Genomic DNA, 26,217 nt, shown 5'->3' with positions numbered 1-26,217 from the left:
TTTTCCGTTTCTCATCAGGGATAAGACAAGGATGTCCACTATCACCATGGTAACAGGTGGGTCTGCGCAATGCCATAAAATCAGAAAAGGAAATAAAACTCTTTACAATGGCAGCAACAGGCCCGGCACGGAGGCCCACACCTGTAATCCCAGCACTGTGAGAGGCAAGGCGGGTGCAACACTTGCACTCAGGAGTTCAAGAACAGCCTGGGAAACATGGCAAAACCCCGTCTCTACAAACAATACAAAAGGAAAAAGAAAGAAAAAAAAATGGCAGAAACAAAATTGCTCCTATTGAAGGATGATATGTTTCTGTATGTTGAAGACTGAAAACGATCCAGAAGTAAACTGTTAGAATTCATAAGCATATTTCACAAGGCTGCTGGATAGAAAACCAATATATAAGAATTATGTCTCCGCCGGGCGCGGTGGCTCACTCCTGTAATCCCAACACTTCGGGAGGCCGAGGCGGGTGAATCACGAAGTCAGGAGTTCAAGAGCACCCTGGCCAAGATGGTGAAACCCCATCTCTACTAAAAATACAAAACTTAGCCGGGAGTGCTGGTGGGCGCCTGTAATCCCAGCTACTCGGGAGGCTGAGGCAGAGAATTGCTTGAATCCGGGAGGCGGGGGTTGCAGTGAGCAGAGATCGCGCCACTGCACTCCAGCCTGGGTGATACAGCGAGACTCCGTCGCCAAAGAGAAAAATGAAAGAAAGAAAAAAGAATGATGTCTCTACATACCAGCTCAAACAGTTGGAATATAACATTTCAAAGAATGACACATGTCTCACAGCATCAAAAAGCTAGAAATAAAGTTCACAAAAGATGCATAAGACATTTTTGCAGAAGGCTATAAAGCTTTATTGGGAGAATTGTAATGAACAAATTTCCAACATAGGAGCAGCCTGCATCATTTCAGCGTGTCTTCTTTTAACACTGTCATTGCTTTTCACCTGTAACAGAAACGTAACAATTGGGAACATGACTTAGCAACAGATTATTTAAATGACCCTAAAGGCATACAAAGCACACTACAGTTTGGGTTTTATTAAACGGACTAGAAACAGAACCCTAAGGGTGATCCTGTATCTTACATCCGATTAAACCTCTCTATACACTTTGAGGACAGACCTGCAGAATTTAAAGGTAATTTCTTCTCTACACATCCAGTGCTTCCTTTCAATTCAGAAGCACTTACAATTCACAGTCAGCAATTTGGAAAACACATGTGTAAAACATACTTCAGTTGATTAGTCAGGAAGTACTAAAGTCATGGTCTTTCAACTTTAAATCTGATCAATCCATGTCTCTAAAGCTGAAACTTACATGTAACATTTGATATGGTGAGAGATGATTATATCACGTATGTGTCGACAGTCTTATTAGAAATACTGGCTCATGAAGACTGACAGTGCGGCAGGCAGCGTGCATAGCACAGACATCTGAATCACACCCATGCTGAGCATCACTGACCTACATGCCACAGATGATAGGAACTAACCAGTCTCTCGCCAGTTGATAATTCTGTCACTCAAGGATTCCATGAGGAAAGGTTTTAAACGCAATTGTTCATTAAAAGCCAGAGAATCTCAGCTTCGGCAACATAGTGAGACCTCATCTCGACAAAAAAAAGTTTAAAAAAAATTTAAAAAAACAAAAAAAAAACAAAACAAAAAACAACTTAGGCACAGTGGCTTGTGCATGTACTTTCAGCCACTCAGGAGGCTGAGGTGGGAGGACTGCTTTAACCAGGGAGCCAGAGGTTGCAGTGAGCTGAAATCACACCACTGTACTCCAGCCTGGGTGACAGACTGACACTCTGTCTCAGACAAACAAACAAACAAAGAGGAGGGAGAATTCACAATTTGACAAGATACTACGATAGGTATTTAGCTCTCCACACGGAAAAACTAGGATGAAGCAGAGTGACCGCTCACTTTCTAAGTAGCAATGAAATCTCAATTTAGAGATTTTCAGATGACTCAGGCCAGGGTTTCATGATTTGGGATCAACACATCATGCGAAGCAGTTGATCTCTATATCTCATGCATTCTATGCAACAGGATCAGAGTATGAAAGAACCAGAAGGGAAAATGGTTTTAAAATCTCTGACTTCAACTCACTATTTTCATAAGAACTAAAGACAGGTTTAGAAGTGAAAGGACTCACTCAGCATCTCGCCAAGGCTGTAAGAGCTGGTATTAGAACCCGCATCAGTGCTTTGGCATTTTTCACACCAAGTGATGGGTGTTACAAATGTGTTATGTATTTGTTAAAAGCAGATCTTTACAAAAGCATCTGAAAATTATGAGCTATTGGTTCAAGGATTTAGACTCAAATCTTCATTCAACATGGCTTTGACTCAGTTTGTTTCTATATCTGACAGCCTATCAGTCGGGTGCTGGGGCCTGAACTACGTTTCAAATAACCTTTCTATATAAGAACTCTAGTATTACAGAGGCAGTACTGTTACCTCTCTGCTATTAAAAATATAACGCTGGGTCGGGCTCCGTGGCTCTCGCCTGTAATCCCGGAAATTTCAAAGGCGAGGCACGTGGATAACCCGAGGCCGGGAGTTCGGGACCAACCTGTGCAACGGAACAAAACCCCATCAATACTAAACATACAAAAATTAGCTGGGAACGGTGGAGCACGTCTGTAAGCCTGGCTACTCGGGAGGCACACGCAGGAGAATGACTTGAACCCGGGAGGCTGAAGTTCCAGTGACCGAGGTGGGACCACTGTACTCCAGCCAGGGCGACAGAGCCAGACTCTGACTCAAAAAATAACTATTATTATTATTATACAAGACTGTGGAAACAGACACCCTACGATCTGCATGTCTAATGGACTGCCTACCTTATTCAGGCCTTTTCACCTCCTCTGGATTTGGCAGGCTCATCTCCTGGACATCAGGACCATCATCACGCTCATAATCGGGCGTCGGGTGAACCTCTTCCTGGCCCTCAGCTTCAGGTTCTGGCCCTTGAAAATAAAAAATACATATCAATTTAAGCAGTAAAATATAAAATGTCAATAAGAAAATAATACTCATGCTCTCTGAGTTATTATATCAAAACTTTAGCTACTGTAATAATAGATGTGTTGACAAGAATCCCACGAACATTATTTCAGGAGTCTGTTAGCAGAAAACAGGAAAACAAGGTGTTCCAAATATTACCCTCTTCCTTTCCGAAGACTGCCCTCAGACAACGTTGTGGCCTCCTTTGCTCTTCTCTGTTATTCTACTTCTGATTGTCCTTACCTCATCAAATGACTCAAGGCTGAAATCCTGTCTCTCACAGCACTTACACTCCTAGCACTCAGACTCTCCTATGGCCTGAGTAGCCACCAATCAACGCTGAGTTGAAAAAAGGTCTTTAAAAAATACACGAAAAAGCCCAAACTGCAGAACATTCTGCAAACCAACTGGTCTATCCTCTTCAAAAATGTCTGTATCATGAATGACAAAGAAAAATTAAGGAAACATTCCAGATTAAAGGAAACTAAAAACACCTGAAAAGCACATGCAAGACGTGATCCTGAACCGGACTCTGGATCAGAAAAAGAAATCCTATCAATAACATTATCTGGGCCGGGAGTGGGGTCTCACGCCTGCAATCCAAACACTTTGGGATGCCAAGGTGGGCAGATCAGGTGAGGTCAGAAGTTCAAGACCGCAGTGGCCGGCGCCCGTAGGCCCAGCTACACGGCAGGCTGAGGCGTGAGAATCCCTAGAACCTGGGAGGTGTAGGTTGCAGTGAGCCAAGATCGCACTACTGCACTCCAACCTGGGCAACAGAGGGAGACTCCGTCTCAACAAAGAATAACGAAAGGAAGAAAGAAGTTGTCTGGGGAGCTGGCAAAATTTGAGTATCCACTGTGTATTAAATGACTGCATTTTCTCATTGTTAAATTTCCTGATTTTGATCTTTCTGCAGTGATGATCCAAGAAATGACTTTCTCTTTGTGCTGACGATATACACACCCTCGAGTACATAGGGGAAAGGACCATGATACCTGAAACTTTATCTAAACAAGTCAGCATTAATAACAGTAAACATATATCCGCGTGTGGGTGTGTGTGAGTGTGGGGGCAGCCGGGTAAGAGAGGGAGGGAAGAGATATGAAATCTACGGAGCGAAAGCTATTGACAATTGGTGAATCATGGTGAAAAGTATATGAGTTCATTGTACTATTCTTGCAAATTTTCTAAAAATGTTATGTCTTGAATATAGACACAGTAAAACTTTTAAAGAATATATGACAACTACACTGAACTTTAGAAAGACAGGAGGTTTTCTTTAAATTGTGGTAAAAAACACACATATCATCAAATTTGCCGTCTTAACTATTTTTAAGTGGTACGGTTCACTAAGGAGTTATGTCTGCAACATTACCAGCCACTAGGCACAAACTTTGAATCTGTGTTTTCCTATACCATGAAATCTTTATTTACTTGTTTGTTTGTTTATTAGGAATGAAGTCTTCCCGTGTTCCCAGGCTGGGCTTGAACGCCAGGGCTCAAGCGATCCTCTCACCTCAACCTCCCAAGTAGCTGGGACTATGAGTGCACGGCATTCAGCCCAGCTTGAGACCTTTCTCCTAAATGACAATCTGAGGATAAACCACAGGACATGCATAACGCTTATATTCAGCCGTAGACTACCAAGAGCAGTGTGCATCACCTAAGAAATCTGAAGTCTACAACATGGACAGGATTTCAGTTACAATTACAATGTCAATTTCTGAAGGATTGATTAGCTGAATGGATTTGAGGACTATGGAAAATTACAGTCATGACACCCATTACCTACTGGGGTACAGAGAAACTTAACTTTGTTCAAACAAAGTTATATTTAGGTCCGAAGGTCTTAAATGTTATAATCCATACATGAACCCCATGAAGAACAAAGCACCACATATAACACTGTTTGTGAATCACACAAAATATACTGTCCCGCACTGAGAATAAGGGAGTGGGTGGACAGCAATTAATGGGCATTGTTGTCAGTCATATTGTAGAAACTTTTAACAGTGAATCCCTGGAATAATCCACGACCTCAGTTACATAAATGTTTCCTTTCAAAACATTTTATCTCGGAGAAATTATTTCCATCTCATGTTAATCTCAGGATAATTCCTTTTTTGCTTTTCTAACCATAAAAGGATTTAATCACCTCCTACAAGCCACTTAGAAAATCATTAAACCAGCTACCTGTATGGCAGTACCCTTGTGTACCCAGCTTTTATCGAACATACCATATAAAAATATAAATCGAAGGCAACGGTGGCCAACATTCAGTGACTCGGTTTTTGGAGCTGCTCCTGCTCCTCTGAGCTGGGTCTCTTCTTGGGCCAGTACTAAGCTACCTTACAGGAAAGCATTTGAGTTTTAAGCATTTTCAGCAAAATCATTTCCTTCTGTATAGCAACACAGATGATAGGAAGACACAAACCTTGGAAAAAAGTACAAATTGTGTATTCACCAGTCAAGGGTTCTCGGACAAAACACAATCCCAGCACCTCTATTCTCTCATTCATAAAGTCGAGAAATTTTATCATAGTGAGGGATTTGCCTAAGCTAAGCTGCAAACTACATAGCCTCCTGCTTTTCCAGTCAATTTCAGGCATTCTTTCCATTAATTTCTTTCCTCTGTTCCTCCTATGTGACAATGCATAACACACACACACATGCACACACGCACATGCACACACACAGACACACACACCAGCGGGCATTCTTCTTCCCTTTCCATCACCTTGACCTGCAGATGCTCCCTCATCCTCTCCCTCCAGAGCAGGCGCAGGATCCTGACTTTGAGTTGCTGGTTCCCCCTCTTCAGGTTTTGGTGGTTCCACTTCTTCATCACTGAACTGCTCGGGCTGGGGAATATGTGTGGGTGTGCAAATAAAGAAAAAAAAAAGTTTTGCTATTCATACAAAATTTTACATATATACACAGAATACATAGCTGTTTCTGATCATAACTAAGCCTAAAGACATTTCTCCAACTCTATTCTCTATGGCCAAGAAGGTTACTCTACCCACAGGGAGGTTACTGTGAGAAAAGTGACACACAAGGACTTTGGAAGCTATTATACTCTGTGTTGGAATACATGTGTACGATCTGTCATTAACAAACAAAGCATGAGAAAGAAGTCATGGGCAAAAGCTGAAGAACACGAGAGGAAAAACAAAAAAATCCTCCAGAATCAATGTTTCCTTCATGAGACGCCATAATCATGTTTTATCAGCAGGAAAGACGTTTCTCAGCATTTCCATACTAATGCAACAACACTATCACAAAAATTCATTTCTGCTAATAGAAAAACATCGAATTAATGTTTAAGCGCTCACCAGCATAGGCCCAATCATTTCAGGAGGCTCTACATAGCGTCTTGGTCTACGCCGATAGGTTGATCTTCCTCGCCAACTCATATTTCACACTGAAAACAGACAACCGTGATTGGGAACATGCGCTCCAGAGGGCTGCTATATTCGATCACTTCCATGGATCAATGTTGACTTGTCGTTTTAATTTTGAAAATACTCTCAAAATAAGTCCCAGAGTTAAGCATACGTGTGTATGTTTTCTAAGTGCCTACAAAGCCATTTATGCTGGCCAAGCTGGCAGAGCAGGCATCTTAAGGCATGTGGCAAGAGGCAAAGGACTTTTTTTTCTAAATTTCTTTCGGACGCGGGGTCTCGCTGTGGTGCTCAGGCTGGAGTGCAGCGGCGAGATCACAGCTCACTGCAGCCTCGACCTCCTGCTCAAGGGATCCTCCCGCCTCCGTGTCCCGAGTAATTCGGACTATAGGCGAGCGCCACTGTGCCCCGCAGATAGAGGTCATTTCTGATGAGGTTTAGTTTCACAAGCGGACTCCCCACGAAAACACTAGTGAATCACAATTCCCTTGATGGCTGCTTTGGGCACACTCCCGCTTCCTAGAGCCATTCACCCCCTCTCACATCAAGTTTGGTTGCACCGCACTGCCTCGCCCACTCCTTCCCACTTTTCCCAGACCTTCCATGGCGGACGTGAGACCTTGCAGTGCTTCTCACTCGGGCGCTCCACACTCCACACCGCTGGGGGGCGCTCACCAGGCCGTAGCCTTCCCAGGTGGCAGGTTCCTTCTTTACCGACTGCCTCACCCCCACCGGGCACCCCGTTCAGGGATCTGCCCTCTGTTGTCAGGGGTTCTGGGCACCTCGGGACTTCCATCCCCCAAACAGCACTCACCCCATCTTCACCTGAGTCCCTGACTGCCTTCCCTCCGTGGCCCACCTTCCTCCCTGTCCAGGCCCCCTCACGACCACAAAGTCGATGGTGGCCTAGCAGCCTGAGAAGAGAAGGAGGACGACCTCGAGGCGCTTCTCCCTCAGAGGCCACAGACCAGGAAGCGGGATCTACCGGACCCACCTGAGGCCCACTTCACCCGCACTCACACTTAGCCCCCGGGATGACTGGCCTGCAGACCTACCAGACGAATCTCAGTAGGGGAAAAAGAGACCGGACGGCAGGAACGAGAGCACACAGCCTCACAGCTTCCTGGCGTTCTTCACGTGGGCTAAGGGGCCGGGCGGAAGACGCCCAGTGAACATGCGCACTGAGATGGGGGCCCAGGGAGCCCGCGCGGCTGTGGGCCTGCGCGGGCTGCCGTTCCCAGCCCAATGCCCCAAATCCCCCCGATTGCCATCCACACTGAGGATAATGGAATCCAACCTCCCTTTGCTGTTTTCTATGCTTCTGGGACTCAAATACCTCAAGTAGTGCTCCCCTCAAAACTCACTCGATTTTCAACTGAACCGACCCCGACACACACACACCATCCCCCTACCCCAGGGTCCTCTCTTGCCCTGGCCCCATCATGGGGACAAGAACCATGGTGACTGCCTGGGAAGACAGGTAGGCTACCTGCAAAAACGGCAATAGCAACCTACCCCACAAGGAAATTGTTCAATGTGAACAAGTCACAGAAACAGACTGAAAGAAAAATGAATACAATCTCTAGGACCTGTAAAGAAACACTAAAACGATATCTATCATTTGAAGCATCAGAATCACAGAAGGAGAAGTGACAGTATTAGGGAAACGGGACAGCCAGAGTGGCACCATGTGAAAATCAACTCCATCTTGAAACTAGCAAGATACATAGTCCTACCAGTCACAACCCATGGTCCTAAGATGTTTGGAGTTGAGAAAACAGACGAAAGGTACCTCCACAGACATGCCCCCACAGCAGCAGAAACTGCAGGGTTCCCAACACCCAAAGCAACATATGCCTTCAACATAATTATGCTCTCATGGACTTACACACTGGTAAGTCAAGGATAGTTGTCTTTAAATCAACAGAATGGTAAATTTCATCATGCAAGTCTTTGCCCACCTGCACAAAGGTACAGGTAAGTTTAGTCTTTATATAGATAAGACCCCTATATAAGAAAAACCTGATCAGGCCAAGTCTCACGCCTGTAATCCTAGTATTTTGGGAGGCTGTGCTGGCCAGAACACCTGGGCTCAGGACTTCCATCGAGACCAGCCTGAGCAACATAAGAAAATCTCATCACTACAAAAAACAAAGAATAAGCCGTTAAAAAATTACCTGGGCGTGGTGGCATGTACCTAGACTCACAGCTACTCAGGAGGCTGAGGTGGGAGGATCGCTTCAGCCCAGGAGGTCAAGGCTGCAGTGAGCTCTGATAACACCACTGCACCCCAGCCTGGATGACAGAGTGAGACCCTGTCTCAAGTTTTAAAAATTGAACTTAAAAACCTACAATTTTATCAATCGAATTCACTATATTAACAGATGAATGGGAAAAAATGCTGTGGTCATCGAAATAGATGCACTGTTTGATGAAACTCAACATAGATTCAAATGAATACGCTCAGCATATTTAGAAAAGAATGGAATGACTTACTCTGAAGAAGTCCGTCTACAAAAAAAGGACAGTAAATATGGCAGTGAAATGTTGAAAGTTTTCCGTTTCTCATCAGGGATAAGACAAGGATGTCCACTATCACCATGGTAACAGGTGGGTCTGCCCAATGCCATAAAATCAGAAAAGGAAATAAAACTCTACAACGTCAGCAACAGTCCTGGTGCGGAGGCCCATGCCTGTAATCCCAGAACTGTGGGAGGCAAGGCGGGTGCATCACTTGCACTCAGGAGTCCAAGAACAGCACGGGAAACATGGCAAAACCCCGTCTCACCAAACAATACAAAAAGACAAAGAAAAATAAATGGCAGAAACAAAATTGCTCTTATTGAAGGATGATATGTTTCTGTATGTTGAAGACTGAAAATGATCTAGAAATAAACATTTAGAATTCATAAGCATATTTCACAAGGCTGCTGGATAGAAAACCAACATATAAGAATTATGTCTCCGCCGGGCTCGGTGGCTCACTCCTGTAATCCCAACACTTCGGGAGGCCGAGGCGGGTGAATCACGAGGTCAGGAGTTCAAGAGCACCCTGGCCAAGATGGTGAAACCCCATCTCTACTAAAAATACAAAACTTAGCTGGGAGTGCTGGTGGGCGCCTGTAATCCCAGCTACTTGGGAGGCTAAGGCAGAGAACTGCTTGAATCCGGGAGGCGGGGGTTGCAGTGAGCAGAGATCGCGCCACTGCACTCCAGCCTGGGTGATACAGCGAGACTCCGTCGCCAAAGAGAAAAATGAAAGAAAGAAAAAAGAATGATGTCTCTACATACCAGCTCAAACAGTTGGAATATAACATTTCAAAGAATGACACATGTCTCACAGCATCAAAAAGCTAGAAATAAAGTTCACAAAAGATGCGCAAGACTTCTTTGTAGAGGGCTGTAAAGCTTTATTGGGAGAATTGTAATGAACAAATTTCCAACATAGGAGCAGCCTGCATCATTTCAGCGTGTCTTCTTTTAACACTGTCATTGCTTTTCACCTGTAACAGAAACGTAACAATTGGGAACATGACTTAGCAACAGATTATTTAAATGACCCTAAAGGCATACAAAGCACACTACAGTTTGGGTTTTATTAAACGGACTAGAAACAGAACCCTAAGGGTGATCCTGTATCTTACATCCGATTAAACCTCTCTATACACTTTGAGGACAGACCTGCAGAATTTAAAGGTAATTTCTTCTCTACACATCCAGTGCTTCCTTTCAATTCAGAAGCACTTACAATTCACAGTCAGCAATTTGGAAAACACATGTGTAAAACATACTTCAGTTGATTAGTCAGGAAGTACTAAAGTCATGGTCTTTCAACTTTAAATCTGATCAATTCATGTCTCTAAAGCTGAAACTTACATGTAACATTTGATATGGTGAGAGATGATTATATCACATATGTGTCGACAGTCTTATTAGAAATACTGGCTCATGAAGACTGACAGTGCAGCAGGCAGCGTGCATAGCACAGACATCTGACTCACACCCATGCTGAGCATCACTGACCTACATGCCACAGATGATAGGAACTAACCAGTCTCTCGCCAGTTGATAATTCTGTCACTCAAGGATTCCATGAGGAAAGGTTTTAAACGCAATTGTTCATTAAAAGCCAGAGAATCTCAGCTTCGGCAACATAGTGAGACCTCATCTCGACAAAAAAAAGTTTAAAAAAAATTTAAAAAAAACAAAAAAAAACAAAACAAAAAACAACTTAGGCACAGTGGCTTGTGCATGTACTTTCAGCCACTCAGGAGGCTGAGGTGGGAGGACTGCTTTAACCAGGGAGCCAGAGGTTGCAGTGAGCTGAAATCACACCACTGTACTCCAGCCTGGGTGACAGACTGACACTCTGTCTCAGACAAACAAACAAACAAAGAGGAGGGAGAATTCACAATTTGACAAGATACTACGATAGGTATTTAGCTCTCCACACGGAAAAACTAGGATGAAGCAGAGTGACCGCTCACTTTCTTAGTAGCAATGAAATCTCAATTTAGAGATTTTCAGATGACTCAGGCCAGGGTTTCATGATTTGGGATCAACACATCATGCGAAGCAGTTGATCTCTATATCTCATGCATTCTATGCAACAGGATCAGAGTATGAAAGAACCAGAAGGGAAAATGGTTTTAAAATCTCTGACTTCAACTCACTATTTTCATAAGAACTAAAGACAGGTTTAGAAGTGAAAGGACTCACTCAGCATCTCGCCAAGGCTGTAAGAGCTGGTATTAGAACCCGCATCAGTGCTTTGGCATTTTTCACACCAAGTGATGGGTGTTACAAATGTGTTATGTATTTGTTAAAAGCAGATCTTTACAAAAGCATCTGAAAATTATGAGCTATTGATTCAAGGATTTAGACTCAAATCTTCATTCAACATGGCTTTGACTCAGTTTGTTTCTATATCTGACAGCCTATCAGTCGGGTGCTGGGGCCTGAACTACGTTTCAAATAACCTTTCTATATAAGAACTCTAGTATTACAGAGGCAGTACTGTTACCTCTCTGCTATTAAAAATATAATGCTGGGTCGGGCTCCGTGGCTCTCGCCTGTAATCCCGGAAATTTCAAAGGCGAGCAGGTGGATAACCCGAGGCCAGGAGTTCGGGACCAACCTGTGCAACGGAACAAAACCCCATCAATACTAAACATACAAAAATTAGCTGGGAACGGTGGAGCACGTCTGTAAGCCTGGCTACTCGGGAGGCACACGCAGGAGAATGACTTGAACCCGGGAGGCTGAAGTTCCAGTGACCGAGGTGGTACCACTGCACTCCAGCTTGGTCGACAGAGCGAGACTCTGTCTCAAAAAATAACTATTATTATTATTATACAAGACTGTGGAAACAGACACCCTACGATCTGCATGTCTAATGGATTGCCTACCTTATTCAGGCCTTTTCACCTCCTCTGGATTTGGCAGGCTCATCTCCTGGACATCAGGACCATCATCACGCTCATAATCGGGCGTCGGGTGAACCTCTTCCTGGCCCTCAGCTTCAGGTTCTGGCCCTTGAAAATAAAAAATACATATCAATTTAAGCAGTAAAACATAAAATATCAATAAGAAAATAATACTCATGCTCTCTGAGTTATTATATCAAAACTTTAGCTACTGTAATAATAGATGTGTTGACAAGAATCCCACGAACATTATTTCAGGAGTCTGTTAGCAGAAAACAGGAAAACAAGGTGTTCCAAATATTACCCTCTTTCTTTCCGAAGACTGCCCTCAGACAACGTTTGGCCTCCTTTGCTCTTCTCTGTTATTCTACTTCTGATTGTCCTTACCTCATCAAATGACTCAAGGCTGAAATCCTGTCTCTCACAGCACTTACACTCCTAGCACTCAGACTCTCCTATGGCCTGAGTAGCCACCAATCAACGCTGAGTTGAAAAAAGGTCTTTAAAAAATACACGAAAAAGCCCAAACTGCAGAACATTCTGCAAACCAACTGGTCTATCCTCTTCAAAAATGTCTGTATCATGAATGACAAAGAAAAATTAAGGAAACATTCCAGATTAAAGGAAACTAAAAACACCTGAAAAGCACATGCAAGACGTGATCCTGAACCGGACTCTGGATCAGAAAAAGAAATCCTATCAATAACATTATCTGGGCCGGGCGTGGGGTCTCACGCCTGCAATCCAAACACTTTGGGATGCCAAGGTGGGCAGATCAGGTGAGGTCAGAAGTTCAAGACCGCAGTGGCCGGCGCCCGTAGGCCCAGCTACACGGCAGGCTGAGGCGTGAGAATCCCTAGAACCTGGGAGGTGTAGGTTGCAGTGAGCCAAGATCGCACTACTGCACTCCAACCTGGGCAACAGAGGGAGACTCCGTCTCAACAAAGAATAACGAAAGGAAGAAAGAAGTTGTCTGGGGAGCTGGCAAAATTTGAGTATCCACTGTGTATTAAATGACTGCATTTTCTCATTGTTAAATTTCCTGATTTTGATCTTTCTGCAGTGATGATCCAAGAAATGACTTTCTCTTTGTGCTGACGATATACACACCCTCGAGTACATAGGGGAAAGGACCATGATACCTGAAACTTTATCTAAACAAGTCAGCATTAATAACAGTAAACATATATCCGCGTGTGGGTGTGTGTGAGTGTGGGGGCAGCCGGGTAAGAGAGGGAGGGAAGAGATATGAAATCTACGGAGCGAAAGCTATTGACAATTGGTGAATCATGGTGAAAAGTATATGAGTTCATTGTACTATTCTTGCAAATTTTCTAAAAATGTTATGTCTTGAATATAGACACAGTAAAACTTTTAAAGAATATATGACAACTACACTGAACTTTAGAAAGACAGGAGGTTTTCTTTAAATTGTGGTAAAAAACACACATATCATCAAATTTGCCGTCTTAACTATTTTTAAGTGGTACGGTTCACTAAGGAGTTATGTCTGCAACATTACCAGCCACTAGGCACAAACTTTGAATCTGTGTTTTCCTATACCATGAAATCTTTATTTACTTGTTTGTTTGTTTATTAGGAATGAAGTCTTCCCGTGTTCCCAGGCTGGGCTTGAACGCCAGGGCTCAAGCGATCCTCTCACCTCAACCTCCCAAGTAGCTGGGACTATGAGTGCACGGCATTCAGCCCAGCTTGAGACCTTTCTCCTAAATGACAATCTGAGGATAAACCACAGGACATGCATAACGCTTATATTCAGCCGTAGACTACCAAGAGCAGTGTGCATCACCTAAGAAATCTGAAGTCTACAACATGGACAGGATTTCAGTTACAATTACAATGTCAATTTCTGAAGGATTGATTAGCTGAATGGATTTGAGGACTATGGAAAATTACAGTCATGACACCCATTACCTACTGGGGTACAGAGAAACTTAACTTTGTTCAAACAAAGTTATATTTAGGTCCGAAGGTCTTAAATGTTATAATCCATACATGAACCCCATGAAGAACAAAGCACCACATATAACACTGTTTGTGAATCACACAAAATATACTGTCCCGCACTGAGAATAAGGGAGTGGGTGGACAGCAATTAATGGGCATTGTTGTCAGTCATATTGTAGAAACTTTTAACAGTGAATCCCTGGAATAATCCACGACCTCAGTTACATAAATGTTTCCTTTCAAAACATTTTATCTCGGAGAAATTATTTCCATCTCATGTTAATCTCAGGATAATTCCTTTTTTGCTTTTCTAACCATAAAAGGATTTAATCACCTCCTACAAGCCACTTAGAAAATCATTAAACCAGCTACCTGTATGGCAGTACCCTTGTGTACCCAGCTTTTATCGAACATACCATATAAAAGTATCAATCGAAGGCAACGGTGGCCAACATTCAGTGACTCGGTTTTTGGAGCTGCTCCTGCTCCTCTGAGCTGGGTCTCTTCTTGGGCCAGTACTAAGCTACCTTACAGGAAAGCATTTGAGTTTTAAGCATTTTCAGCAAAATCATTTCCTTCTGTATAGCAACACAGATGATAGGAAGACACAAACCTTGGAAAAAAGTACAAATTGTGTATTCACCAGTCAAGGGTTCTCGGATAAAACACAATCCCAGCACCTCTATTCTCTCATTCATAAAGTCGAGAAATTTTATCATAGTGAGGGATTTGCCTAAGCTAAGCTGCAAACTACATAGCCTCCTGCTTTTCCAGTCAATTTCAGGCATTCTTTCCATTAATTTCTTTCCTCTGTTCCTCCTATGTGACAATGCATAACACACACACACATGCACACACGCACATGCACACACACAGACACACACACCAGCGGGCATTCTTCTTCCCTTTCCATCACCTTGACCTGCAGATGCTCCCTCATCCTCTCCCTCCAGAGCAGGTGCAGGATCCTGACTTTGAGTTGCTGGTTCCCCCTCTTCAGGTTTTGGTGGTTCCACTTCTTCATCACTGAACTGCTCGGGCTGGGGAATATGTGTGGGTGTGCAAATAAAGAAAAAAAAAAGTTTTGCTATTCATACAAAATTTTACATATATACACAGAATACATAGCTGTTTCTGATCATAACTAAGCCTAAAGACATTTCTCCAACTCTATTCTCTATGGCCAAGAAGGTTACTCTACCCACAGGGAGGTTACTGTGAGAAAAGTGACACACAAGGACTTTGGAAGCTATTATACTCTGTGTTGGAATACATGTGTACGATCTGTCATTAACAAACAAAGCATGAGAAAGAAGTCATGGGCAAAAGCTGAAGAACACGAGAGGAAAAACAAAAAAATCCTCCAGAATCAATGTTTCCTTCATGAGACGCCATAATCATGTTTTATCAGCAGGAAAGACGTTTCTCAGCATTTCCATACTAATGCAACAACACTATCACAAAAATTCATTTCTGCTAATAGAAAAACATCGAATTAATGTTTAAGCGCTCACCAGCATAGGCCCAATCATTTCAGGAGGCTCTACATAGCGTCTTGGTCTACGCCGATAGGTTGATCTTCCTCGCCAACTCATATTTCACACTGAAAACAGACAACCGTGATTGGGAACATGTGCTCCAGAGGGCTGCTATATTCGATCACTTCCATGGATCAATGTTGACTTGTCGTTTTAATTTTGAAAATACTCTCAAAATAAGTCCCAGAGTTAAGCATACGTGTGTATGTTTTCTAAGTGCCTACAAAGCCATTTATGCTGGCCAAGCTGGCAGAGCAGGCATCTTAAGGCATGTGGCAAGAGGCAAAGGACTTTTTTTTCTAAATTTCTTTCGGACGCGGGGTCTTGCTGTGGTGCTCAGGCTGGAGTGCAGCGGCGCGATCACAGCTCACTGCAGCCTCGACCTCCTGCTCAAGGGATCCTCCCGCCTCTGTGTCCCGAGTAATTCGGACTATAGGCGAGCGCCACTGTGCCCCGCAGATAGAGGTCATTTCTGATGAGGTTTAGTTTCACAAGCGGACTCCCCACGAAAACACTAGTGAATCACAATTCCCTTGATGGCTGCTTTGGGCACACTCCCGCTTCCTAGAGCCATTCACCCCCTCTCACATCAAGTTTGGTTGCACCGCACTGCCTCGCCCACTCCTTCCCACTTTTCCCAGACCTTCCATGGCGGACGTGAGACCTTGCAGTGCTTCTCACTCGGGCGCTCCACACTCCACACCGCTGGGGGGCGCTCACCAGGCCGTAGCCTTCCCAGGTGGCAGGTTCCTTCTTTACCGACTGCCTCACCCCCACCGGGCACCCCGTTCAGGGATCTGCCCTCTGTTGTCAGGGGTTCTGGGCACCTCGGGACTTCCATCCCCCAAACAGCACTCACCCCATCTTCACCTGAGTCCCTGACTGCCTTCCCTCCGTGGCCCACCTTCCTCCCTGTCCAGGCCCCCTCACGACCACAAAGTCGATGGTGGCCTAGCAGCCTGAGAAGAGAAGGAGGACGACCTCGAGGCGCTTCTCCCTCAGAGGCCACAGACAAGGAAGCGGGATCTACCGGACCCACCTGAGGCCCACTTCACCCGCACTCACACTTAGCCCCCGGGATGACTGGCCTGCAGACCTACCAGATGAATCTCAATAGGGGAAAAAGAGACCGGACGGCAGGAACGAGAGCACACAGCCTCACAGCTTCCTGGCGTTCTTCACGTGGGCTAAGGGGCCGGGCGGAAGACGCCCAGTGAACATGCGCACTGAGATGGGGGCCCAGGGAGCCCGCGCGGCTGTGGGCCTGCGCGGGCTGCCGTTCCCAGCCCAATGCCCCAAATCCCCCCGATTGCCATCCACACTGAGGATAATGGAATCCAACCTCCCTTTGCTGTTTTCTATGCTTCTGGGACTCAAATACCTCAAGTAGTGCTCCCCTCAAAACTCACTCGATTTTCAACTGAACCGACCCCGACACACACACACCATCCCCCTACCCCAGGGTCCTCTCTTGCCCTGGCCCCATCATGGGGACAAGAACCATGGTGACTGCCTGGGAAGACAGGTAGGCTACCTGCAAAAACGGCAATAGCAACCTACCCCACAAGGAAATTGTTCAATGTGAACAAGTCACAGAAACAGACTGAAAGAAAAATGAATACAATCTCTAGGACCTGTAAAGAAACACTAAAACGATATCTATCATTTGAAGCATCAGAATCACAGAAGGAGAAGTGACAGTATTAGGGAAACGGGACAGCCAGAGTGGCACCATGTGAAAATCAACTCCATCTTGAAACTAGCAAGATACATAGTCCTACCAGTCACAACCCATGGTCCTAAGATGTTTGGAGTTGAGAAAACAGACGAAAGGTACCTCCACAGACATGCCCCCACAGCAGCAGAAACTGCAGGGTTCCCAACACCCAAAGCAACATATGCCTTCAACATAATTATGCTCTCATGGACTTACACACTGGTAAGTCAAGGATAGTTGTCTTTAAATCAACAGAATGGTAAATTTCATCATGCAAGTCTTTGCCCACCTGCACAAAGGTACAGGTAAGTTTAGTCTTTATATAGATAAGACCCCTATATAAGAAAAACCTGATCAGGCCAAGTCTCACGCCTGTAATCCTAGTATTTTGGGAGGCTGTGCTGGCCAGAACACCTGGGCTCAGGACTTCCATCGAGACCAGCCTGAGCAACATAAGAAAATCTCATCACTACAAAAAACAAAGAATAAGCCGTTAAAAAATTACCTGGGCGTGGTGGCATGTACCTAGACTCACAGCTACTCAGGAGGCTGAGGTGGGAGGATCGCTTCAGCCCAGGAGGTCAAGGCTGCAGTGAGCTCTGATAACACCACTGCACCCCAGCCTGGATGACAGAGTGAGACCCTGTCTCAAGTTTTAAAAATTGAACTTAAAAACCTACAATTTTATCAATCGAATTCACTATATTAACAGATGAATGGGAAAAAATGCTGTGGTCATCGAAATAGATGCACTGTTTGATGAAACTCAACATAGATTCAAATGAATACGCTCAGCATATTTAGAAAAGAATGGAATGACTTACTCTGAAGAAGTCCGTCTACAAAAAAAGGACAGTAAATATGACAGTGAAATGTTGAAAGTTTTCCGTTTCTCATCAGGGATAAGACAAGGATGTCCACTATCACCATGGTAACAGGTGGGTCTGCCCAATGCCATAAAATCAGAAAAGGAAATAAAACTCTACAACGTCAGCAACAGTCCTGGTGCGGAGGCCCATGCCTGTAATCCCAGAACTGTGGGAGGCAAGGCGGGTGCATCACTTGCACTCAGGAGTCCAAGAACAGCACGGGAAACATGGCAAAACCCCGTCTCACCAAACAATACAAAAGGACAAAGAAAAATAAATGGCAGAAACAAAATTGCTCTTATTGAAGGATGATATGTTTCTGTATGTTGAAGACTGAAAATGATCTAGAAATAAACATTTAGAATTCATAAGCATATTTCACAAGGCTGCTGGATAGAAAACCAACATATAAGAATTATGTCTCCGCCGGGCTCGGTGGCTCACTCCTGTAATCCCAACACTTCGGGAGGCCGAGGCGGGTGAATCACGAGGTCAGGAGTTCAAGAGCACCCTGGCCAAGATGGTGAAACCCCATCTCTACTAAAAATACAAAACTTAGCTGGGAGTGCTGGTGGGCGCCTGTAATCCCAGCTACTTGGGAGGCTGAGGCAGAGAACTGCTTGAATCCGGGAGGCGGGGGTTGCAGTGAGCAGAGATCGCGCCACTGCACTCCAGCCTGGGTGATACAGCGAGAATCCGTCGCCAAAGAGAAAAATGAAAGAAAGAAAAAAGAATGATGTCTCTACATACCAGCTCAAACAGTTGGAATATAACATTTCAAAGAATGACACATGTCTCACAGCATCAAAAAGCTAGAAATAAAGTTCACAAAAGATGCGCAAGACTTCTTTGTAGAGGGCTGTAAAGCTTTATTGGGAGAATTGTAATGAACAAATTTCCAACATAGGAGCAGCCTGCATCATTTCAGCGTGTCTTCTTTTAACACTGTCATTGCTTTTCACCTGTAACAGAAACGTAACAATTGGGAACATGACTTAGCAACAGATTATTTAAATGACCCTAAAGGCATACAAAGCACACTACAGTTTGGGTTTTATTAAACGGACTAGAAACAGAACCCTAAGGGTGATCCTGTATCTTACATCCGATTAAACCTCTCTATACACTTTGAGGACAGACCTGCAGAATTTAAAGGTAATTTCTTCTCTACACATCCAGTGCTTCCTTTCAATTCAGAAGCACTTACAATTCACAGTCAGCAATTTGGAAAACACATGTGTAAAACATACTTCAGTTGATTAGTCAGGAAGTACTAAAGTCATGGTCTTTCAACTTTAAATCTGATCAATCCATGTCTCTAAAGCTGAAACTTACATGTAACATTTGATATGGTGAGAGATGATTATATCACATATGTGTCGACAGTCTTATTAGAAATACTGGATCATGAAGACTGACAGTGCAGCAGGCAGCGTGCATAGCACAGACATCTGACTCACACCCATGCTGAGCATCACTGACCTACATGCCACAGATGATAGGAACTAACCAGTCTCTCGCCAGTTGATAATTCTGTCACTCAAGGATTCCATGAGGAAAGGTTTTAAACGCAATTGTTCATTAAAAGCCAGAGAATCTCAGCTTCGGCAACATAGTGAGACGTCATCTCGACAAAAAAAAGTTTAAAAAAAATTTAAAAAAAACAAAAAAAAACAAAACAAAAAACAACTTAGGCACAGTGGCTTGTGCATGTACTTTCAGCCACTCAGGAGGCTGAGGTGGGAGGACTGCTTTAACCAGGGAGCCAGAGGTTGCAGTGAGCTGAAATCACACCACTGTACTCCAGCCTGGGTGACAGACTGAGACTCTGTCTCAAACAAACAAAGAGGAGGGAGAATTCACAATTTGACAAGATACTACGATAGGTATTCAGCTCTCCACACGGAAAAACTAAGATGAAGCAGAGTGACCGCACACTTTCTTAGTAGCAATGAAATCTCAATTTAGAGATTTTCAGATGACTCAGGCCAGGGTTTCATGATTTGGGATCAACACATCATGCGAAGCAGATGATCTCTGTATCCCATGCATTCTATACAACAGGATCAGAGTATGAAAGAACCAGAAGGGAAAATGGTTTTAAAATCTCTGACTTCAACTCACTATTTTCATAAGAACCAAAGACAGGTTTAGAAGTGAAAGGACTCACTCAGCATCTCGCCAAGGCTGTAAGAGCTGGTATTAGAACCCGCATCAGTGCTTCGGCATTTTTCACACCAAGTGATGGGTGTTACAAATGTGTTATGTATTTGTTAAAAGCAGATCTTTACAAAAGCATCTGAAAATTATGAGCTATTGATTCAAGGATTTAGACTCAAATCTTCATTCAACATGGCTTTGACTCAGTTTGTTTCTATATCTGACAGCCTATCAGTCGGGTGCTGGGGCCTGAACTACGTTTCAAATAACCTTTCTATATAAGAACTCTAGTATTACAGAGGCAGTACTGTTACCTCTCTGCTATTAAAAATATAATGCTGGGTCGGGCTCCGTGGCTCTCGCCTGTAATCCCGGAAATTTCAAAGGCGAGCAGGTGGATAACCCGAGGCCAGGAGTTCGGGACCAACCTGTGCAATGGAACGAAACCCCATCAATACTAAACATACAAAAATTAGCTGGGAACGGTGGAGCACGTCTGTAAGCCTGGCTACTCGGGAGGCACACGCAGGAGAATGACTTGAACCCGGGAGGCTGAAGTTCCAGTGACCGAGGTGGTACCACTGCACTCCAGCTTGGTCGACAGAGCGAGACTCTGTCTCAAAAAATAACTATTATTATTATTATACAAGACTGTGGAAACAGACACCCTACGATCTGCATGTCTAATGGATTGCCTACCTTATTCAGGCCTTTTCACCTCCTCTGGATTTGGCAGGCTCATCTCCTGGACATCAGGACCATCTTCATGCTCACAATCAGTCTTCGGGCGAACCTCTTCCTGGCTCTCAGCTTCAGGTTCTGGCCCTTGAAAATAAAAAATACACATCAATTTAAGCAGTAAAACATAAAATATCAATAAGAAAATAATACTCATGCTCTCTGAGTTATTATATCAAAGCTTTAGCTACTGTAATAATAGATGTGTTGACAAGAATCCCACGAACATTATTTCAGGAGTCTGTTAGCAGAAAACAGGAAAACAAGGTGTTCCAAATATTACCCTCTTCCTTTCCGAAGACTGCCCTCAGACAACGTTTGGCCTCCTTTGCTCTTCTCTGTTATTCTACTTCTGATTGTCCTTACCTCATCAAATGACTCAAGGCTGAAATCCTGTCTCTCACAGCACTTACACTCCTAGCACTCAGACTCTCCTATGGCCTGAGTAGCCACCAATCAACGCTGAGTTGAAAAAAGGTCTTTAAAAAATACACGAAAAAGCCCAAACTGCAGAACATTCTGCAAACCAACTGGTCTATCCTCTTCAAAAATGTCTGTATCATGAATGACAAAGAAAAATTAAGGAAACATTCCAGATTAAAGGAAACTAAAAACACCTGAAAAGCACATGCAAGACGTGATCCTGAACCGGACTCTGGATCAGAAAAAGAAATCCTATCAATAACATTATCTGGGCCGGGCGTGGGGTCTCACGCCTGCAATCCAAACACTTTGGGATGCCAAGGTGGGCAGATCAGGTGAGGTCAGAAGTTCAAGACCGCAGTGGCCGGTGCCCGTAGGCCCAGCTACACGGCAGACTGAGGCGTGAGAATCCCTAGAACCTGGGAGGTGTAGGTTGCAGTGAGCCAAGATCGCACTACTGCACTCCAACCTGGGCAACAGAGGGAGACTCTGTCTCAACAAAGAATAACGAAAGGAAGAAAGAAGTTGTCTGGGGAGCTGGCAAAATTTGAGTATCCACTGTGTATTAAATGACTGCATTTTCTCATTGTTAAATTTCCTGATTTTGATCTTTCTGCAGTGATGATCCAAGAAATGACTTTCTCTTTGTGCTGACGATATACGCACCCTCGAGTACATAGGGGAAAGGACCATGATACCTGAAACTTTATCTAAACAAGTCAGCATTAATAACAGTAAACATATATCCGCGTGTGGGTGTGTGTGAGTGTGGGGGCAGCCGGGTAAGAGAGGGAGGGAAGAGATATGAAATCTACGGAGCGAAAGCTATTGACAATTGGTGAATCATGGTGAAAAGTATATGAGTTCATTGTACTATTCTTGCAAATTTTCTAAAAATGTTATGTCTTGAATATAGACACAGTAAAACTTTTAAAGAATATATGACAACTACACTGAACTTTAGAAAGACAGGAGGTTTTCTTTAAATTGTGGTAAAAAACACACATATCATCAAATTTGCCGTCTTAACTATTTTTAAGTGGTACGGTTCACTAAGGAGTTATGTCTGCAACATTACCAGCCACTAGGCACAAACTTTGAATCTGTGTTTTCCTATACCATGAATCTTTATGTACTTGTTTGTTTGTTTATTAGGAATGAAGTCTTCCCATGTTCCCAGGCTGGGCTTGAACGCCAGGGCTCAAGCGATCCTCTCACCTCAACCTCCCAAGTAGCTGGGACTATGAGTGCACGGCATTCAGCCCAGCTTGAGACCTTTCTCCTAAATGACAATCTGAGGATAAACCACAGGACATGCATAACGCTTATATTCAGCCGTAGACTACCAAGAGCGGTGTGCATCACCTAAGAAATCTGAAGTCTACAACATGGACAGGATTTCAGTTACAATTACAATGTCAATTTCTGAAGGATTGATTAGCTGAATGGATTTGAGGACTATGGAAAATTACAGTCATGACACCCATTACCTACTGGGGTACAGAGAAACTTAACTTTGTTCAAACAAAGTTATATTTAGGTCCGAAGGTCTTAAATGTTATAATCCATACATGAACCCCATGAAGAACAAAGCACCACATATAACACTGTTTGTGAATCACACAAAATATACTGTCCCGCACTGAGAATAAGGGAGTGGGTGGACAGCAATTAATGGGCATTGTTGTCAGTCATATTGTAGAAACTTTTAACAGTGAATCCCTGGAATAATCCATGACCTCAGTTACATAAATGTTTCCTTTCAAAACATTTTATCTCGGAGAAATTATTTCCATCTCATGTTAATCTCAGGATAATTCCTTTTTTGCTTTTCTAACCATAAAAGGATTTAATCATCTCCTACAAGCCACTTAGAAAATCATTAAACCAGCTACCTGTATGGCAGTACCCTTGTGTACCCAGCTTTTATCGAACATACCATATAAAAACATAAATCGAAGGCAACGGTGGCCAACATTCAGTGACTCGGTTTTTGGAGCTGCTCCTGCTCCTCTGAGCTGGGTCTCTTCTTGGGCCAGTACTAAGCTACCTTACAGGAAAGCATTTGAGTTTTAAGCATTTTCAGCAAAATCATTTCCTTCTGTATAGCAACACAGATGATAGGAAGACACAAACCTTGGAAAAAAGTACAAATTGTGTATTCACCAGTCAAGGGTTCTAGGATAAAACACAATCCCGGCACCTCTATTCTCTCATTCATAAAGTCGAGAAATTTTATCATAGTGAGGGATTTGCCTAAGCTAAGCTGCAAACTACATAGCCTCCTGCTTTTCCAGTCAATTTCAGGCATTCTTTCCATTGATTTCTTTCCTCCGTTCCTCCTATGTGACAATGCATAACATACACACACATGCACACACGCACATGCACACACACAGACACACACACCAGCGGGCATTCTTCTTCCCTTTCCATCACCTTGACCTGCAGATGCTCCCTCATCCTCTCCCTCCTGAGCAGGTGCAGGATCCTGACTTTGAGTTGCTGGTTCCCCTTCTTCAGGTTTTGGTGGTTCCACTTCTTCATCACTGAACTGCTCAGGCTGAGGAATATGTGTGGGTGTGCAAAGAAAAAATAATAATAAGTTTTGCTACTGATGCAAAATTTTACATATATACACAGAATACATAGCTGTTTCTGATCATAACTAAGCCTAAAGACATTTCTCCAACTCTATTCTCTATGGCCAAGAAGGTTACTCTACCCACAGGGAGGTTACTGTGAGAAAAGTGACACACAAGGACTTTGGAAGCTATTATACTCTGTGTTGGAATACATGTGTACGATCTGTCATTAACAAACAAAGCATGAGAAAGAAGTCATGGGCAAAAGCTGAAGAACACGAGAGGAAAAACAAAAAAATCCTCCAGAATCAATGTTTCCTTCATGAGACGCCATAATCATGTTTTATCAGCAGGAAAGACGTTTCTCACCATTTCCATACTAATGCAACAACACTATCACAAAAATTCATTTCTCCTAACAGAAAACATTGAATTAACGTTTAAGCGCTCACCAGCATAGGCCCAATCATTTCAGGAGGATCTACATAGCGTCTTGGTCTACGCCGGTAGGTCGATCTTCCTCGCCAACTCATATTTCACACTGAAAACAGACAACCGTGATTGGGAACATGCGCTCCAGAGGGCTGCTATATTCGATCACTTCCATGGATCAATGTTGACTTGTCGTTTTAATTTTGAAAATACTCTCAAAATAAGTCCCAGAGTTAAGCATACGTGTGTATGTTTTCTAAGTGCCTACAAAGCCATTTATGCTGGCCAAGCTGGCAGAGCAGGCATCTTAAGGCATGTGGCAAGAGGCAAAGGACTTTTTTTTCTAAATTTCTTTCGGACGCGGGGTCTTGCTGTGGTGCTCAGGGTGGAGTGCAGCGGCGCGATCACAGCTCACTGCAGCCTCGACCTCCTGCTCAAGGGATCCTCCCGCCTCTGTGTCCTGAGTAATTCGGACCAGGCGAGCGCCACTGTGCCCCGCAGATAGAGGTCATTTCTGATGAGGTTTAGTTTCACAAGCAGACTCCCCACGAAAACACTAGTGAATCACAATTCCCTTGATGGCTGCTTTGGGCAACTCCCGCTTCCTAGAGCCATTCACCCCCTCTCACATCAAGTTTGGTTGCACCGCACTGCCTCGCCCACTCCTTCCCAGACTTTCCATGGCGGAGGTGAGACTTTGCAGTGCCTCTCACTCGGGCGCCCCCCACTCCACACCGCTGGGGGGCGCTCACCAGGCCGTAGCATTCCCAGGTGCCAGGTTCCTTCTTTACCGCCCACCCCGCCCCCACCGGGCACCCCATTCAGGGATCTGCCCTGTGTTGTCAGGGGTTCTGGGCACCTCGGGACTTCCATCCCCCAAACAGCACTCACCCCATCTTCACCTGAGCCCCTGACTGCCTTCCCTCCGTGGCCCACCTTCCTCCCTGTCCAGGCCCTCTCAGGAGTACAAAGTCGATGGTGGCCTAGCAGCCTGAGAAGAGAAGGAGGACGACCTCGAGGCCCTCCTCCCTCAGAGGCCACAGACCAGGAAGTGGGATCCACTGGACCCACCCGAGGCCCTCTTCACCCTCACTCACACTTCAGCCCCCGGGATGACTGGCCTGCAGACCTACCAGATGAATCTCAGTAGGGGAAAAAGAGACCGGACGGCAGGAACGAGAGCACAGAGCCTCACAGCTTCCTGGCGTTCTTCACGTGGGCTAAGGGGCCAGGCGGAAGACGCCCAGTGAACATGCGTGCTGAGAAGGGAGCCCAGAGAGCATGCGCGGCTGTGGGCCTGGGCGGGCTGCCGTTCCCAGCCCCATGCCCCAAACCCCTGATTCGCATCCACACTGAGGATAATGGAATCCAACCTCCCTTTGCTGTTTCCTATGCTTCTGGGACTCAAATACCTCAAGTAGTGCTCCCCTCAAAACTCACTTGATCTTCAACTGAACCCCCCCCCCCACACACACACCCAGGGTCCTCTCTTGCCCTGGCCCCATCACGGGGACAAGAACCATGGTGACTGCCTGGGAAGACAGGTAGACCACCTGCAAAAATGGCAATAGCAACCTACCCCACAAGGAAATTGTTCAATGTGAACAAGTCACAGAAACAGACTGAAAGAAAAATGAATACAATCTCTAGGACCTGTAAAGAAATACTAAAACGATATCTATCATTTGTAGCATCAGAATCACAGAAGGAGAAGTGACAGTATTAGGGAAACGGGACAGCCAGAGTGGCATCATGTGAAAATCAACTCCGTCTTGAAACTAGCAAGATACATAGTCCTACCAGTCACAACCCATGGTCCTAAGATGTTTGAAGTTGAGAAAAGAGACGAAAGGTACCTCCACGGACATGCCCCCACAGCAGCGGAAGCTGCAGGGTTCCCAACACCCATAACAATACATGCTTTCAACAT

The 26,217-nt window shown here is 44.4% G+C and overlaps 4 protein-coding genes across 4 annotated transcripts in view; all 4 read right to left on the bottom strand.

The window, feature by feature from the left end:
• Positions 1–839: 839 nt before the first annotated feature.
• Positions 840–7,599, bottom strand: LOC135969050 (G antigen 10-like). Its single transcript, XM_065537806.1, has 5 exons — positions 7,487–7,599; positions 6,363–6,451; positions 5,765–5,888; positions 2,862–2,987; positions 840–955 (listed from the first exon to the last, which is right to left on the bottom strand). The coding sequence occupies exons 2-4, from the start codon at positions 6,441–6,443 to the stop codon at positions 2,863–2,865; spliced, it is 330 nt and encodes a 109-aa protein (XP_065393878.1). The 5' UTR covers positions 6,444–6,451; positions 7,487–7,599; the 3' UTR covers positions 840–955; position 2,862.
• A 2,218-nt stretch (positions 7,600–9,817) lies between these two features.
• On the bottom strand, positions 9,818–15,434 carry LOC135969067 (G antigen 10-like). Its single transcript, XM_065537836.2, has 4 exons — positions 15,340–15,434; positions 14,742–14,865; positions 11,840–11,965; positions 9,818–9,934 (listed from the first exon to the last, which is right to left on the bottom strand). Exons 1-3 carry the CDS (start codon positions 15,418–15,420, stop codon positions 11,841–11,843), a joined length of 330 nt encoding a protein of 109 aa, XP_065393908.1. The 5' UTR covers positions 15,421–15,434; the 3' UTR covers positions 9,818–9,934; position 11,840.
• Positions 15,435–18,794: 3,360 nt separating this feature from the next.
• LOC102125613 (G antigen 10-like) lies at positions 18,795–25,521 on the bottom strand. The gene is made up of 5 exons (XM_005593562.3): positions 25,421–25,521; positions 24,308–24,396; positions 23,710–23,833; positions 20,809–20,934; positions 18,795–18,911 (listed from the first exon to the last, which is right to left on the bottom strand). The coding sequence occupies exons 2-4, from the start codon at positions 24,386–24,388 to the stop codon at positions 20,810–20,812; spliced, it is 330 nt and encodes a 109-aa protein (XP_005593619.3). The 5' UTR covers positions 24,389–24,396; positions 25,421–25,521; the 3' UTR covers positions 18,795–18,911; position 20,809.
• Positions 18,795–26,217, bottom strand: part of LOC102124448 (G antigen 10-like) — a 53,509-nt gene continuing 46,086 nt past the window's right edge. The window contains exon 5 of the mRNA XM_065537885.1: positions 18,795–18,911. The gene's annotated coding sequence lies outside the window, so the exon portion shown is untranslated. The remainder of the gene's footprint in view (positions 18,912–26,217) is intronic.

The sequence above is a fragment of the Macaca fascicularis genome, chromosome X (assembly GCF_037993035.2).
Source record: "Macaca fascicularis isolate 582-1 chromosome X, T2T-MFA8v1.1".
Classification (NCBI taxonomy): Eukaryota; Metazoa; Chordata; class Mammalia; order Primates; family Cercopithecidae; genus Macaca; species Macaca fascicularis.
The sequence above is the reverse complement of the archived record's forward strand: the minus strand, read 5'-3'. Positions and strand labels throughout refer to the sequence as shown.

Coding starts and splice junctions, on each gene's coding strand:
- LOC135969050 (XM_065537806.1), bottom strand. CDS start 6,443: ATGAGTTGGCGAGGAAGATCAACCTATCGGCGTAGACCAAGACGCTAT. Junction 5,889..6,362: donor AAATGATTGGGCCTATGCTG/GTGAGCGCTTAA, acceptor CATATTCCCCAG/CCCGAGCAGTTCAGTGATGA. Junction 2,988..5,764: donor GGGAGCATCTGCAGGTCAAG/GTGATGGAAAGG, acceptor TTTATTTTCAAG/GGCCAGAACCTGAAGCTGAG.
- LOC135969067 (XM_065537836.2), bottom strand. CDS start 15,420: ATGAGTTGGCGAGGAAGATCAACCTATCGGCGTAGACCAAGACGCTAT. Junction 14,866..15,339: donor AAATGATTGGGCCTATGCTG/GTGAGCGCTTAA, acceptor CATATTCCCCAG/CCCGAGCAGTTCAGTGATGA. Junction 11,966..14,741: donor GGGAGCATCTGCAGGTCAAG/GTGATGGAAAGG, acceptor TTTATTTTCAAG/GGCCAGAACCTGAAGCTGAG.
- LOC102125613 (XM_005593562.3), bottom strand. CDS start 24,388: ATGAGTTGGCGAGGAAGATCGACCTACCGGCGTAGACCAAGACGCTAT. Junction 23,834..24,307: donor AAATGATTGGGCCTATGCTG/GTGAGCGCTTAA, acceptor CATATTCCTCAG/CCTGAGCAGTTCAGTGATGA. Junction 20,935..23,709: donor GGGAGCATCTGCAGGTCAAG/GTGATGGAAAGG, acceptor TTTATTTTCAAG/GGCCAGAACCTGAAGCTGAG.